This window comes from Dermacentor andersoni, chromosome 3, assembly GCF_023375885.2.
Source record: "Dermacentor andersoni chromosome 3, qqDerAnde1_hic_scaffold, whole genome shotgun sequence".
Classification (NCBI taxonomy): domain Eukaryota; kingdom Metazoa; phylum Arthropoda; class Arachnida; order Ixodida; family Ixodidae; genus Dermacentor; species Dermacentor andersoni.
The window spans coordinates 113,876-128,681 of NC_092816.1; the positions used below are offsets into that span (position 1 = coordinate 113,876).

Here is a 14,806-nt window from a genome sequence, read left to right on the forward strand (position 1 = left end):
TGATAACGCGCGTGCCGTTCGTTACTGGAAAGTACCGGGCTCGCAGCGTTAAAGAAAGGAAACGCATCAAGGCAGATAACGATAATTGTTGTGTGGCAGAAGGGGCAAGCCAAAGGGTTTAACTTTGCCTAAGAGTGGAGAGAGAGAGAGAGAGATAATGGGATGAGAAAGGCAGGGAGGTTAACCGGAAGAGCTTCTGGTTTGCTGTAACAAGTGCTGTCATGAAAGAAAGCTTGATGTACTGACACAACATATTTTTTAAGGTGTGACATTTCACTTTGCCCCTGGGTATAAGGGGTATGTTGCTCCAGCAATCGGTAAATATATCTTGTGGTATACTCCAATACATACCAAAGCCGTCCATCCGCGGAGGATTAAGAAAGACTAGGGAGAGAAAGGCGACAATTTGAAGCACACTTGCAAATAATATAAAGGAAAGGCTTAAGGGAAATAGGCCCTTACTACGTCTAAGGCTAGCGGTGATTTTAACACGTCGAGGTTGTGGAGAGTATAGAGTTCGACCGAGGTTCGACTGTGGCCAGGGCCTTCGGTTCTACAAATAAAACAATGCGTCTAAAGATCTGGTAACAACATCGGATTTATTTTCAAGTAGTTTATGCGCAGATGGACCCCGAAGTTAAACAGGGTGACGTCAGAGGATGATGACTGCCGATGTCCAATGTCATGCTCTTCGCCAGTCATTCTCCTTCCTCCACGTGTTCACCATTACAGTGGGGCTGCTGGGGAAAAATATAGGTACTTCCATGTCATTTGGTTAATCAGGGACGTTCTGTGCGCCATGCTTAGATTAAAAGACGAATATTGCTTGTATGCGTCACGATGCTTCTTCTTATCACCTTAGTTCATTCCGGTTTGTGATGCACTGCTCCTCTTCGTGTCTGAAAGCACAAAAAAATTACTGCAGAAACTGCCTAGTGGTACTTGCCAGATAGTGCATAAGCATTCTTTCCAGTCAAGCGCTCATCTTGCGCCCATACGTCCTTGACGTGTCCGGACGCGTGTGGTCGTACGATGGCGACGATTGCTCGCTTTCGTTTTTTGATTGTTAAATAGTCTTTATTAATGAAGATAATGAACCCGAATCATGTATTGACAATTAAATTAATACACTCAAGTTAGGCTAAAGTCGTACTAATTACTCTTAACTGATACTAATTGGCCTTAATAAATTCAATGTTATTCAATGGAAATTAGGCTTATCGATATAACCCTAATTATTCTTGATTAGAATAACTAATCTAACTTAAATCATTCTTGTTTAGGCTCGTTATTCTTAATTACCTTTAAATAATCGGCGTTTAGTTCGCATAATTGTACCTGATTAACCTTAATGTAACATTAATCAATCGAACCTTGGTTTAAATAATATTTCGTGCCCTTATTATCCTTGATTAGGCTTAATACTTGCTTACTTAGACCTAATTGCTCGTTGAGGCAAATCTAGTGGCCTGCTATTTCTGCACCGACTGTGTGGTATGGCCGATTTCATGGTATGCTTGTTGCGACAACTGCAGTAGTCATAATGCAAAGAAGGGGTAAGGCGTGCGGACACGGACACAAGTGGACAACACGTACGCCGCGAACACGAACTTCTCTTGTGTCCCTGTCTGCACGCCTTACCCCTTCTTTGCATTATGAGTCCTTACCAACTAGCTCAGCTTTCTTTCGTTCTAAACTATAGTAGCCTACTTTCTTTCTACACTAACTGTATGAGACTGTTACTTGTTATGACAGCTGTACTGGCCTGATTTCTTTCTGCACCGACTGCATGGTATGGCGGACTGTATGGTACACTTGTCGCAGCAACTACAGTGACCTGCTTTCTTTTTGTATGGACTGTATGGTGACATGTCGGCACTATAGAGACCCACTTTCTTTTTACACTAACTGTAAAATATAGATACTTGTTGTGGCAACTGCAATCGCCTGCTTTCTTTCTGCGTGGTCTAATTACTTGTTGCGGCGACTGTGCCCTTTTTTTCTTAAGAGGAAGCTTTAGCTCGGGCCCAACTCCGACGCGGCCTATTCAAATACATGTAAAAACGCAAAAACGTTTTTCTGAGATAACACCTGGACCGATTTTAATGAAATTTGTTGCTTTGAGAGAGAAAGTTAAATTCTAGTGACTGTTGGAAGCGGAATTTTGATTTAGGGCTTGAATTTTGTTAAAGAGATTTACAAAATTTCAGAAGTTTGAAAAAAATAGAAGCACGAAGTTTACAAACTAATAGCTCTGCATCAAGAACAGATATCGCGGTTCTGTAAACGGCATCCATTAGATCATTCAAAGCGGACAAATTTCATTTGTCATTTTACATCTTACGTGAGTTTGTTACGTTGTTTACGAGGGTTCTGCAAAAGTTATAATTACATATTAATAAATTTTTTGAGATTCATGTATAAGATGTCAAATTTGTCCGCTTTAGATGTGCTATTAGGTACAATTCACAGAATTGCGATATCACCTATTCTTGCTGAGTTACAGAGTTGTAAACTTGATAGTTTCGTTTTCTGAAAATTTGCGATTTTCGCCAATTTTTAATAAAAAGTTGGCGACCTAAATCGAAAATGCGAAACCAACAGTCACTAGATTTTAAGTTTTTCTTTTAAATGCAACAAACCCCGTCAAATTTGGTGCTGTGGTTGCCGAGAAAAACGAATTCTCTTTTTACATGTATTTAGATAGGAGCACCCGAGCTAAAGCTTCCTCTTAAGCTGACTGTTCAGGCAACTGTTCAGGCCACAGGTGGGCTCTGTGGTTTCCTAAGAAAAAATAAATGGTTAGTGACGTTTCACTTCGTGAATGCGGGTGACGCGAAAGCGTATAGGGGCCATAGCGCACACGATGCTATCGGCCCTCGGTGCGCCACTATACGCACCACAAATTCTATTCAAGACAGAGCTCGCGCGGCTGCGCCATACGCAGCAGCCGCCAGAGTAGAACGCCCCGTTGTAAACATTCGCTCGCTATCTAAATTACCTAGCATGGTGTCAGCGCGCACAGGCAGACGTGAATACTTCACACTCGATGACCGCGGGCATTCTCTGTCAAAAAAATGGCTGTGGCTTAGCTAAGGTTAAGCCCAGAATGCGAAGCATACTAGCCTTTATTTTAGTTGTTGAACCACTGTTTAGCCTGGTGAACTGCTGTTGCTTGGCTATATTTGGTTCGGCTAGTAGAAGAAACAACTCATGCGTTACTCTGCTTCGCCTTCAAGAGTGGAACGCGACAGCGTTCCCGTCGACCCGCCAAGGGGTGTAAGACAATGGGCTACAGCGCAGCGACTACGCGCCCCGCATTGGACGCGGTGAGCGTCGAGCAACGCAGCGTTCGGCGCGGCAACGAAATGTGCGCCTGAGCAGCGACGCACGCCTGAGCCTTAGAAACAGCTCGTTTCTAAGGCAACACCGCATTCACTAGAGGCGCTTTTGTACCGCTTCGAAGCATCGTACTCGTGGCTCAGTGGTAGCGTCTCCGTCTCACACTCCGGAGACCCTGGTTCGATTCCCACCCAGCCCATCTTGCAAGAGTTGAGTCAAAGCCACCTAGAAACAAGCGCAGCTGCTTATATACCGCCGCGACGCCGCGAGCGACGGCGCGAGTTGGAGCCCCGTTTCTCTTCTGTCGTGACGTCACGGTGTCACGTGGTATTGAAGGCGACACCGCCGCGCCTGAGGAGCTGGGTTGAGCTCTAGTAATATGCTTCGCATAAAAACACTGACGAATCGCGACAGCAGTAGCGAGCGAAGTGACCTTCGTGCTGTCTATCGCTTCAACACAAGCTTACCCGTGAAAACACGGCGCACGCAAAGCTACGAGGCGTCGGCCCACCAGGACGGTGGCTCCAAAGCAGATCGCTTTCCAGATAAAGCCCGCACGACCGCACGCGGTCGAAATACAAAGCCCCCTCCCTCCCCTCCTCCGGTGAAATGCGCGCGACGGAATACGGCGCGCTCCCTCCCCTTGCCCACGCGAGATTGAGCCGCCATGATGGACGGAGAAATTTCTTGTTGGGTAGACATAGAAACGTTTATGCGTTTAAAACATATACATTTATCTGCATATTATTGCAGGGAAGAGAGACAGAGGGGAACGGGGTTAAGACAAGATCATGATGTCATAATTATCTCGCAGCAAAGGTGTGGTGGGCCATTGGCTAGACCAATAGTGACGTCGTTTCTCTCTAGTGGCAGAGCAGAGAGAGTATCAGAGAGTTAATCTACATTAACTGCCGTTTCCATTTCGGCATGGTTTGTGAACAGTGTAGTGCATAAACGTTGTGTGACCTATGCGGTTCATAATCAAACCTTGCAAAAGATGTAATGTTGGATTGTTGAAAATAAGACAAGCTATATATATCGCAGTTACTCTAACAGCATTTGATTGACCACGTGACAAAAACTTCACTTCGCATAGATTCCAACACGTACACTGAACTGCAGTTCTTTCTTTTGCTTATTAATGTGTTTGTTACTGCATGGCCACATTGTAGATTTGAAAACAAAGTTCAATAAATTAGTTTGTTACAATATAAAAATATGCATAGATCACTGCGATTGCAACACCAGAACTTGATAGAAACATGCACACTATTGGATGCAGACAAATGCCTAAGACAAACTCCAGAATGTTTGCATCCTGATACTTATGAAAATGTATAGTTTCATTCTATGGCTGTCAATGAGAGGAAGAAAGAAAACTTAATTGTGTTTGTAACAAAAACGCATTGATAAGCTTAGAGATATAGTCATTGTTTAACACTTTAGAAATGAATAATTATCGCTTGCTATCGACATTGAAGCAGCCTTTCGACAGCAGGAAAAGGAATAAGTTTTTCCAGCTCTGAAGATTGAATTGCAGGAAATGCAAGCAGGCATAAAATTCTGCCAATATAATCTGTTTAGGAATACCGCATTGGAATAAACATTGAGGCTTTCATTTGTACTTTCTCTGGCTGAGCAATTTAGCTTGAAATGATTCTCATAAGCATATCGTAACAATGTTGTTCTAATACAGGTTAAATGCATGACTAGCTTAAGAAATCTGAATTGCTATAAATTACAGTGAAGAAACTATAATATGTAGTAAGATTAACATAATAATATTTATTTCCACAAAACAGGCTAACCGTCAGCGGCGTGCGAGGCTGAGCAGAAAGCTGAAAAACCCTACTGCAAGTAGGTCTGCCGTGGGCCTACGATCCTGCATTATGGATAGCGCGTATTGATATGGTATACTTGTTAAAAGTTCAGAGTATACTACCAGCGCGAGACACAGGACGAGAAAGTGGATGACAAGCGTGTCTTTTAGAATGACATGTTACAACGTACAGGTTTCTACAAAAGTGACGCTAACTGCTCAAAACATTTGATGCGCCGGCTTTGCGCCTGTGGCGACACACTCCGCGCATATTTCTGCGCACCCTTCGTCTTCTTATCATCCGGCCCAGCATAACACAGCTGCACGCTGGAGTGCGTGGCCGATAAAGCATAGCGCCACCGCCGCGTCACCCGAGGTATGCGTCACCGACGGTGGCTCGGCACATGATGGCTGCTTTGAACTATCGGGTTCGAACGCTGGCGGACCACCAGCTACCACCCATGCGCCAACGGGATGATCGAGCGTTTCCACCGACAGTTCGAAGCAGCCATCATGTGCCACCCAGACTCAACCTGGCCTGAAGCCATCCCAGCCTTCACCCTAGGTCTTGGCGTCACCCTCCATCTCCAAGGCGAATTTCTTGCTGCACCGCAATCCACCACTGCGACGTCAGATCCCACCGATTTTATCACCCGGCTCCGAAGCACCATCGCTGCCCCCCGCCCGTCACCTGCAGCTCACCACTGTAAGACCGCTCTCTTCGTCTTCAAGGATCTGGCAACGTGCACGCACACTTTTCTCCGCGACGACACCGTCCGCCGGCCTTTACAGCCATCTTACAGCGGACCCTACGCAATTCTCCGTCGCGACGACAAAACCTTCACCCTGCGCATTAACGGGAACGCCGTCCGCGTCTCTATCGACCGGCTGAAGCCGGCCTACACCGATTCCGCCGAACCAGGAAATACCAGCGCACCCGCAGACGTCCATCCACGACCGCCGACATCGCAGCCTTCTTCTGTCACTACACGCAGTGGGCGTCGGGTACGCTGCCCAGATTTTTACAAGCCTTGAGGGCTCTCCCTTCCGCAGGGGGGTGATGTGGCGACACACTCCGCGCATATTTCTGCGCACCCTCCGTCTTCTTATCATCCGGCCCAGCATAACACAGCTGCACGCTGGAGTGCGTGGCCGATAAAGCATAGCGCCACCGCCGCGTCACCGAGGTATGCATCACCGATGGTGGCTATAAAAACAGGCTGCCTGGCTGAGAAGGACCGCTACCTTCCGCTACTGGGACGAACATAGCGTTGGTATGCCCGCCCGCTGCGATCGTTAGTCGAATAAAGAGTCGTTACGTTTTTATGTTGGAATTCGTCCTTCGGCAGACACGAGACATATACATATGCAGACACGAGACATTATATTGTCACGTGGTAGTGACGGTGAAGAAAGAAGCAATACGGTGGAATACAAAACTAGCTTTTATTGGGCGAACCTGTGCCCACAAAAACAGGCTACACTTATAGCACAACGATAGCGGCGAACACGGTCGGCGATCGTCGGAAAAACTGATCAGCGGGTCAAGCGCGTCGGCTTTATAGATCAGTCGTGGAATGTTCCAGATTAACTGAAGGGACCCGCGTGTCTTCCACAAAGTTCTACACCATTCGTGTCACGCGATGAAATCTGATAACACAAGGTTCGGCGACAACAGACACGCGGATAGAAGCGTCGATAACTTTCCAGAAACGTCGGATACATGCAGGCGCGTCCCTCGCTGTGCGATTACAGTTGTTAAGCGGCGAAACGTGGTTGCCCGATAAAGATAAGTACACGTGTCATTACCCCCCTCTTAAAAAGCATCGACCCGATGCTGCTAACCAACGAAAGTAACAAAGAAAAGCACTCGTAGCAAAGAAAACAACAAACTAAGGAAGTTCATCAGCGCCCGTAAAATGGTTTAAGACGCACCACGTGGACCACTTCAGATCGTGCGCGGCGCCGCTGTGAGTGCGAAATGCCGTCTGGCACGACCTCATAGTCTAGTGCGCCAATACGTCGGATGACCTTGTAGGGTCCGAAATAGCGTCGCAGCAGCTTCTCACTGAGTCCTCGCCGGCGTATCGGGGTCCATACCCAAACACGGTCGCCGGGCTGGTACTCGACGAAGCGTCGTCGGAGGTTGTAGTGTCGGCTGTCGGTACGCTGCTGGGTCTTGATCTGTAGGCGGGCGAGCTGTCGGGCTTCTTCGGCGCGCTGGAGATAGGTAGCGACGTCAAGATTCTCCTCGTCAGTGACGTGCGGCAGCATGGCGTCGAGCGTCGTCGTCGGGTTCCTGCCGTAAACCAACTTGAATGGCGTGATCTGTGTTGTTTCTTGTACCGCCGTGTTGTAGGCGAAGGTGACATACGGCAGGACCGCGTCCCACGTCTTGTGCTCGACGTCGACGTACATTGCTAGCATGTCGGCGAGGGTCTTGTTCAGGCGCTCCGTGAGACCATTCGTCTGCGGATGGTAGGCAGTTGTCCTCCTGTGGCTCGTCTGGCTGTACTGCAGAATGGCTTCGGTGAGCTCTGCTGTAAAAGCCGTTCCTCTGTCGGTGATGAGGACTTCTGGGGCACCATGTCGCAGAAGGATGTTCTCGACGAAAAATTTCGCCACTTCGGCTGCGCTGCCTTTTGGTAGAGCTTTGGTTTCAGCAAAGCGGGTGAGATAGTCCGTCGCCACGATGATCCACTTATTCCTGGATGTTGACATCGGAAACGGCCCCAACAAATCCATCCCAATCTGCTGGAATGGTCGACGAGGAGGTTCGATCGGCTGTAGTAATCCTGCTGGCCTTGTCGGTGGTGTCTTGCGTCGTTGACAGTCTCTGCATGTCTTGACGTAACGGGCGACGTCGGTGGTCAGACGCGGCCAGTAATACTTTTCCCGTATCCTCGACAGCGTCCGGGAGAATCCGAGGTGCCCAGCGGTTGGATCGTCGTGTAGGGCGTGCAGTATTTCTGGACGGAGCGCTGACGGCACCACAAGAAGGTAGCTGGCGTGGACTGGTGAGAAGTTCTTCTTCACGAGCAGGTTGTTTCGTAGCGTGAACGAAGACAACACGCGCTTAAATGCCCTAGGGACAACGTCGGTGTTCCCTTTCAAATACTCGACGAGGCCTTTTAGGTCCGGGTCTGCTCGTTGCTGTTTAGTGAAGTCTTCCGCGCTTATTATCCCAAGGAAGGCGTCGTCGTCCACGTCGTCTTGCGGCGGGGGATCGATTGGGGCGCGTGATAAGCAGTCGGCGTCGGAGTGTTTTCTTCCGGACTTGTATATTACCGTTACGTCATATTCTTGTAGTCTGAGGCTCCACCGCGCCAGCCGTCCTGAAGGGTCCTTTAAGTTAGCTAGCCAACACAACGCGTGGTGGTCGCTAACGACTTTGAATGGCCTGCCATAGAGGTAAGGGCGGAATTTAGCTGTAGCCCAAATGATGGCGAGGCATTCCTTTTCAGTCGTAGAATAATTGCTTTCCGCTTTTGACAGCGACCGGCTAGCATACGATATCACCCGTTCAAGTCCTTCTTTCCTCTGGACTAGGACGGCACCGAGGCCTAGGCTACTGGCGTCAGTGTGGATTTCAGTATCGGCGTCCTCGTCGAAGTGTGCAAGTACCGGCGGCGACTGCATGCGTCGTTTGAGTTCTTGAAATGCGTCGGCCTGCGGCGTTTCCCAATTGAACTCGACATCAGATTTCGTTAGATGTGTTAGCGGCTCCGCGATGCGCGAAAAGTCCTTGACAAAGCGCCTATAGTAGGCACACATGCCAAGGAATCTGCGCACTGCCTTCTTGTCGATTGGCTGCGGGAACTTTGCGATGGCAGCTGTCTTCTGCGGGTCGGGGCGCACTCCAGATTTGCTGATGACATGGCCTAGGAATAGAAGCTCATCGTAAGCGAAGCGACACTTTTCCGGCTTCAGGGTGAGCCCTGATGACTTGATGGCCTCTAATACTGTCGCAAGCCGCTTAAGGTGATCGTCGAAATTTCCGGCGAAGACGACGACGTCATCCAAGTAAACAAGACAGGTCTGCCACTTCAATCCTGCTAAAACCGTGTCCATCACGCGCTGGAACGTTGCAGGCGCCGAGCACAGTCCAAATGGCATAACCTTGAATTCATAGAGGCCGTCCGGGGTGATGAAGGCGGTCTTTTCGCGATCTCTTTCGTCGACTTCTATTTGCCAATAGCCAGACTTGAGGTCCATCGACGAGAAGTATTTAGCGTTGCAGAGCCGATCCAATGCGTCGTCTATCCGTGGGAGGGGGTATACGTCCTTCTTCGTGATCTTGTTCAGACGACGATAATCGACGCAGAAACGTAGGGTTCCGTCCTTTTTCTTCACCAGGACAACAGGGGACGCCCACGGGCTTTTCGACGGCTGGATGATGTCGTCGCGCAGCATTTCGTCGACTTGTTCTCTTATAGCTTCACGTTCTCGCGGCGAAACTCGGTAAGGGCTCTGGCGTAGTGGTCGAGCGCTCTCTTCGGTGATTATGCGATGCTTTGCGACTGGTGTTTGTCGAATCCTTGATGACGTCGAAAAGCAGTCTTTGTATCGTCGAAGCAGACTTCTGAGCAGTTGCTGCTTAATCACGGGGAGACTTGGATTTATGTTGGCTCAGGAGCTGCGGTCGTCGGGGTAGATGCAACAGAATCCGAGAGGACAAAGGCATCGCTGGTTTCCTGTATTTCCTCGATGAATGCGATCGTCGTGCCCTTGTTGATGTGCTTGAACTCCTGGCTGAAGTTTGTCAGCAACACTCTCGTGTTTCCTCCATGCAGTCGAGCGATCCCTCTTGCGACGCAAATTTCACGGTCGAGTAGTAGACGTTGGTCGCCTTCGATGACGCCTTCTACGTCAGCGGGTGCTTCGGTGCCGACCGAAATAACGATGCTGGAGCGAGGCGGGATGCTCACTTGATCTTCGAGCACACTCAAGGCGTGGTGACTACAAGGGCTCTCCGATGGTATCGCTTGATCTTCCGACAGCGTTATTGACTGCGACTTCAGGTCGATGATTGCGCCGTGTTGGTTCAGGAAGTCCATGCCGAGAATGACGTCTCGTGAACACCGTTCCAGGATAACGAAGGTGGCAGGGTAAGTCCGGTCATGAATGGTAATTCTTGCCGTGCAGATTCCAGTCGGCGTAATGAGGTGCCCTCCAGCGGTCCGAATTTGGGGGCCCTCCCATACAGTCTTAACCTTCTTCAACTGGGCGGCGATGTGTCCACTCATTACGGAGTAATCGGCCCCTGTGTCGACTAAGGCAGTGACTGCGTGGCCGTCGAGAAGCACGTCAAGGTCGGTGGTTCTTTGTCTGGCGTTGCAGTTAGGTCGTGGCGTCGGATCACGGCTGCGTCGTGTTGAACTGAAGCTGGAACGTCGCTTCGTCAAGTCGTCTTTCGTCGGTGTAGTCTTGGCTTCCTGACTTCGTCGGGACAGCGGCGTGTCGTCATTAGGTCGTCGAGATGGTTGCTTCGTCGTCTTCGTCGGCGGCGGAGGATCTTCATCAGTTCGACGAACAGCAACCGCACCTCCATCGGTTGCTGCTTTTAGTTTTCCGGATATGGGCTGACGGACCGGCCGCGGGCTGGGCCAGTGTATGGTCGGCGCTGCGGCGACAGGTAGCGGCCTGGTGACGGCGAACGGGAAGCTCGTCGAGGGCTCCACTGAGTGGCGGCGAGGTAGTCGGCGATGTCACGAGGGCGTTCACCTTCCCTCGGGCGCTGTGCGTTCACGGCGAAGCCTCGCAATCCCAGGTCGCGGTATGGGCATCGGCGGTACACGTGGCCGGCTTCGCCGCAGTGGTAGCAGAGCGGGCGGTGGTCGGGGGCGCGCCAAATGTCCGTCTTCCTCGCGTAGGTGCTCTGGGCGACGGGTGGGCGTGCTGGCGGCGGCGGCGGTGGACGACGGAATTGTGGCTTTACAGGGCCCTGGCGATGTCGCGGAGGGGGAGCTTGACGGCGTGCGACGGCGGCGTAAGTCATCGCTTCTGGCTGGGGCTGCGGTAATTGTGGTTGCACCTCAGGAACTCCTAGCGATCGGTGCACCTCTTCTTTCACAATGTCGGCGATCGAGGCCACTTGAGGCTGCGACGATGGCAAGACCTTGCGCAGTTCTTCGCGCCCGATGGCCCTGATGGTCTCGCATAAATCGTCCGTGGCCAGTGATTGAATTCCGGAGTAGCTTGTTGGCTTGGTACGTCGGTCAAATTGCCGGTTCCGCAATTCCAGTGTCTTCTCGATGCTCGTCGCCTCACGAAGAAACTCGTCGACGGTCTTCGGTGGGCTTCTTACCATACCGGCGAAAAGTTCCTCCTTTACACCACGCATCAGTAGACGTACTTTCTTCTCCTCGGACATTTCTGGGTCGGCGTGGCGGAACAGACGGCTCATTTCCTCAGTGAAAATCGCGATCGTCTCATTCGGCAGCTGCGCTCTTGTCTCCAGTAGAGCTTGGGCTCGCTCTTTTCGCACGACGCTTTGAAATGTTTGCAGGAAGCCGCTTCGAAAGAGGTCCCACGTCGTCAAGGTGGCTTCTCGATTCTCGAACCACGTCTTGGCGGCGTCCTCCAATGCAAAATAGACATGTCGTAGCTTGTCGCCGCTTGCCCAGTTGTTAAACGTAGCGACCCTCTCATACGTTTCCAGCCAGGTTTCCGGGTCCTCAAATGTGGAACCGCGGAACGTTGGTGGTTCCCTGGGCTGCTGCAGCACGATGGGGGACGCTGGGGCTGCCATTGCGGTTGCCTTGGCCACAATCTTCTTGGTCTTCTCAGGTAGAAGTCCGTGCTCCGGGGGCAGCTGTTGAAGACGGCGGCTTGCTCGGTGGTCCGGGACTACGTTGGTGTTCTGTTTGTGGTCTGGGCTGGGATCACGGCTTGTCGGGGGCGTCCTGTACATGGACGAAAAGCACCTCCACCAGATGTCACGTGGTAGTGACGGTGAAGAAAGAAGCAATACGGTGGAATACAAAACTAGCTTTTATTGGGCGAACCTGTGCCCACAAAAACAGGCTACACTTATAGCACAACGATAGCGGCGAACACGGTCGGCGATCGTCGGAAAAACTGATCAGCGGGTCAAGCGCGTCGGCTTTTATAGATCAGTCGTGGAATGTTCCAGATTAACTGATGGGACCCGCGTGTCTTCCACAAAGTTCTACACCATTCGTGTCACGCGATGAAATCTGATAACACAAGGTTCGGCGACAACAGACACGCGGATAGAAGCGTCGATAACTTTCCAGAAACGTCGGATACATGCAGGCGCGTCCCTCGCTGTGCGATTACAGTTGTTAAGCGGCGAAACGTGGTTGCCCGATAAAGATAAGTACACGTGTCAATATATATATATATATATATATATATATATATATATATATATATATATATATATATATATATTCGCAGCACACGCACGGCGATGGACGAACCAGGCTAGCGCTAAGGTTGAAATTCACAGCACAATTTTCATTCCACGTCCTGCAATCACACAGATCATTTGCGGCTTCTTTCAGGGGCGCACCCGAGCTTTCGGGTGTGATGATGATGAATTAATGATCAGAAGGACCTACTCTAACGACTCAGTACGTTTGTAGAAAATCGGCAAAATCGCTTCAGGGTCCCTTTAAAGGGACCCTGAAACGAAATTGACGCATCTAAGTGCTCTGCGTAAAGCGTGTAATATATTATAAGGTTTTAAAAATGCACATCGCTGCCGATCGCAGCACACTGCGAGGCGGAATTTTAAGCCGCCCCTACCCACATGACGCAAGTCACCCATATGACGTGAGTGGGGCTAGCTATCTGATTGGCTGACCAGGGCGCGTGATCGATAATTTTTCCAACTTCATGGTAAACAAATGCTGTTCGTAATAGTTGAAATGTTAGTTAATTTGTTTTTATAAAAAGAAAGTAACGTAAGAGGAATGCACAAGAACAATTTTTCAGTACACTTCTGGCACACAGCAAGTGTAGTCTGCTTGTGTTACAACTTGCTCCGTCTTTGACGAGAGCTCTGCCGTCAGTGTCGGTCTGTCTTTTCGCGAGCGCTATGATTCGACTTTGTTGCGTTGTGGACTACAAACATAGCGACTGGCAATATGTCAAGCTGCGACATCGTGTCCCTCTGCAAGCCAGTAGAGGAGCGGACTGGCTGCAGCGCATCGGACTGCCGCTATCCGATTGGCGCCAGGAAGAAAACCAGACTTATGAAGATGTTGAATTAGCGATGAGAAAAGTGCAAACTCAGTATACCGTAATAATGGGCAACTTCAATGCAAAAGTGGCGAAAAAGAAGGCTAGTGAACAAGCAATTGGCAACTACGGCGTCGATTCTGGGAACGATAGAGGAGAGATGCTGGTAGAATTCGCCGAAAGGAATAAGCTGCGAATAATGAACACCTTTTTCAGGAAGCGAAGCAACAGAAAGTGGACCTGGAAAGCCCTAAGGGTGAAACAAGAAATGAAATTGATTTCATACTTTCTGCCGATCCCAGCATAGTACAGGATGTAGAAATGATAGGTAGAGTAAAGTGCAGTGATTGTGGGTTAGTGAGGGCTAGGATTCGCCTCAATTTGAAGAGAGGAGGAATAAAATTGGTAAAGAGGAAACAGGTAAACCTAGAGGCAGTAAGGGTAAAAGCAGATAAATTCAGGCTGGTTCTTGCAAACAAATATGCAGCCTTAAAACAGAGAGATGAAGATGAGATAGAGGTAATGAATGAAACCGAAACTAGGCTGATTTCAGAGGCCGCAATTGAAGTGGCAGGCAAGGCACCAAGGCAACCAGTAGGCAAGCCCTCCCAAGTAACAAAGGACTTCATAAAAAAACGACAAAGAATGAAAGTATCCAACTCGAGAGATAAGATAGAATTCGCGGAACTGTCAAAACTGATCAACAAAGCGAAAATAAGTTATATTCGAAATTATAACGTGAGAAATACTGACGAAGCCGTAAAAGATGGGCGCACCATAATATCAGTGAAAAGGAAACTTGGCATAGGACAAACCAAGATATATGCAATGGAAGATAAGTAGGGTAATATCATGAGCAATCTGGAAGGTATAGTAAAAGCAGCGGAAGAATTTTATACTGACCTGCACATGTGCCAGAGGACTCAGGACAGCTCTATATGAAACAGTAATGAACAGGATACAGAAACTCCTCCTATAACTAGCGATGAGGTCAGAAGTGCCTTGCAAGACATGAAACGGGAAAGAGTGGCAGGAGAAGATGAAATAACAGTCGATTTAATCAAAGATGGGTGGGCTCGGTGGCTGTGCCATGATGCAGTCATCAAACCCGTTCGCCTTCGCTGTGCCCAGCTTTCTGCCCCACTCATCACCCAGATACTTTTCCTGGCCCTGGTTCTCGCCGTTTCTGATGCCACGGCTCCCAGCGAACCACTTCGCTTTGAGTGCCCCGCCGGCCCTTGTCAGCTGTCTACAGCTACAGACAGTCCGGCAGCACCACCGCTGCTGTTCCTCAACTGCCCCCGCATACCCTTACCGTCATCGACAACAACCGAAGAAGCGACTATAAAGCAGCATCACCCACGCGCGGCACTCTGTGGGCTCGGTGGCTGTGCCACGATGCTGTCATCAAACCCGTTCGCCTTCGCTGCGCAGGTC

General features: G+C 49.7%; 1 protein-coding gene across 1 annotated transcript in view; it reads right to left on the bottom strand.

Moving 5' to 3' along the window:
* Window positions 1-580: 580 nt before the first annotated feature.
* Window positions 581-14,806, bottom strand: part of LOC126520649 (kinesin-like protein KIF12) — a 421,689-nt gene continuing 407,463 nt past the window's right edge. Inside the window, exons 17-18 of the mRNA XM_050169444.2 lie at window positions 858-899; window positions 581-740 (exon numbers count right to left, since the gene is read on the bottom strand). Of these exons, the coding sequence (XP_050025401.1) occupies window positions 859-899 (41 nt within the window). The 3' untranslated portion in view covers window positions 581-740; window position 858. The remainder of the gene's footprint in view (window positions 741-857; window positions 900-14,806) is intronic.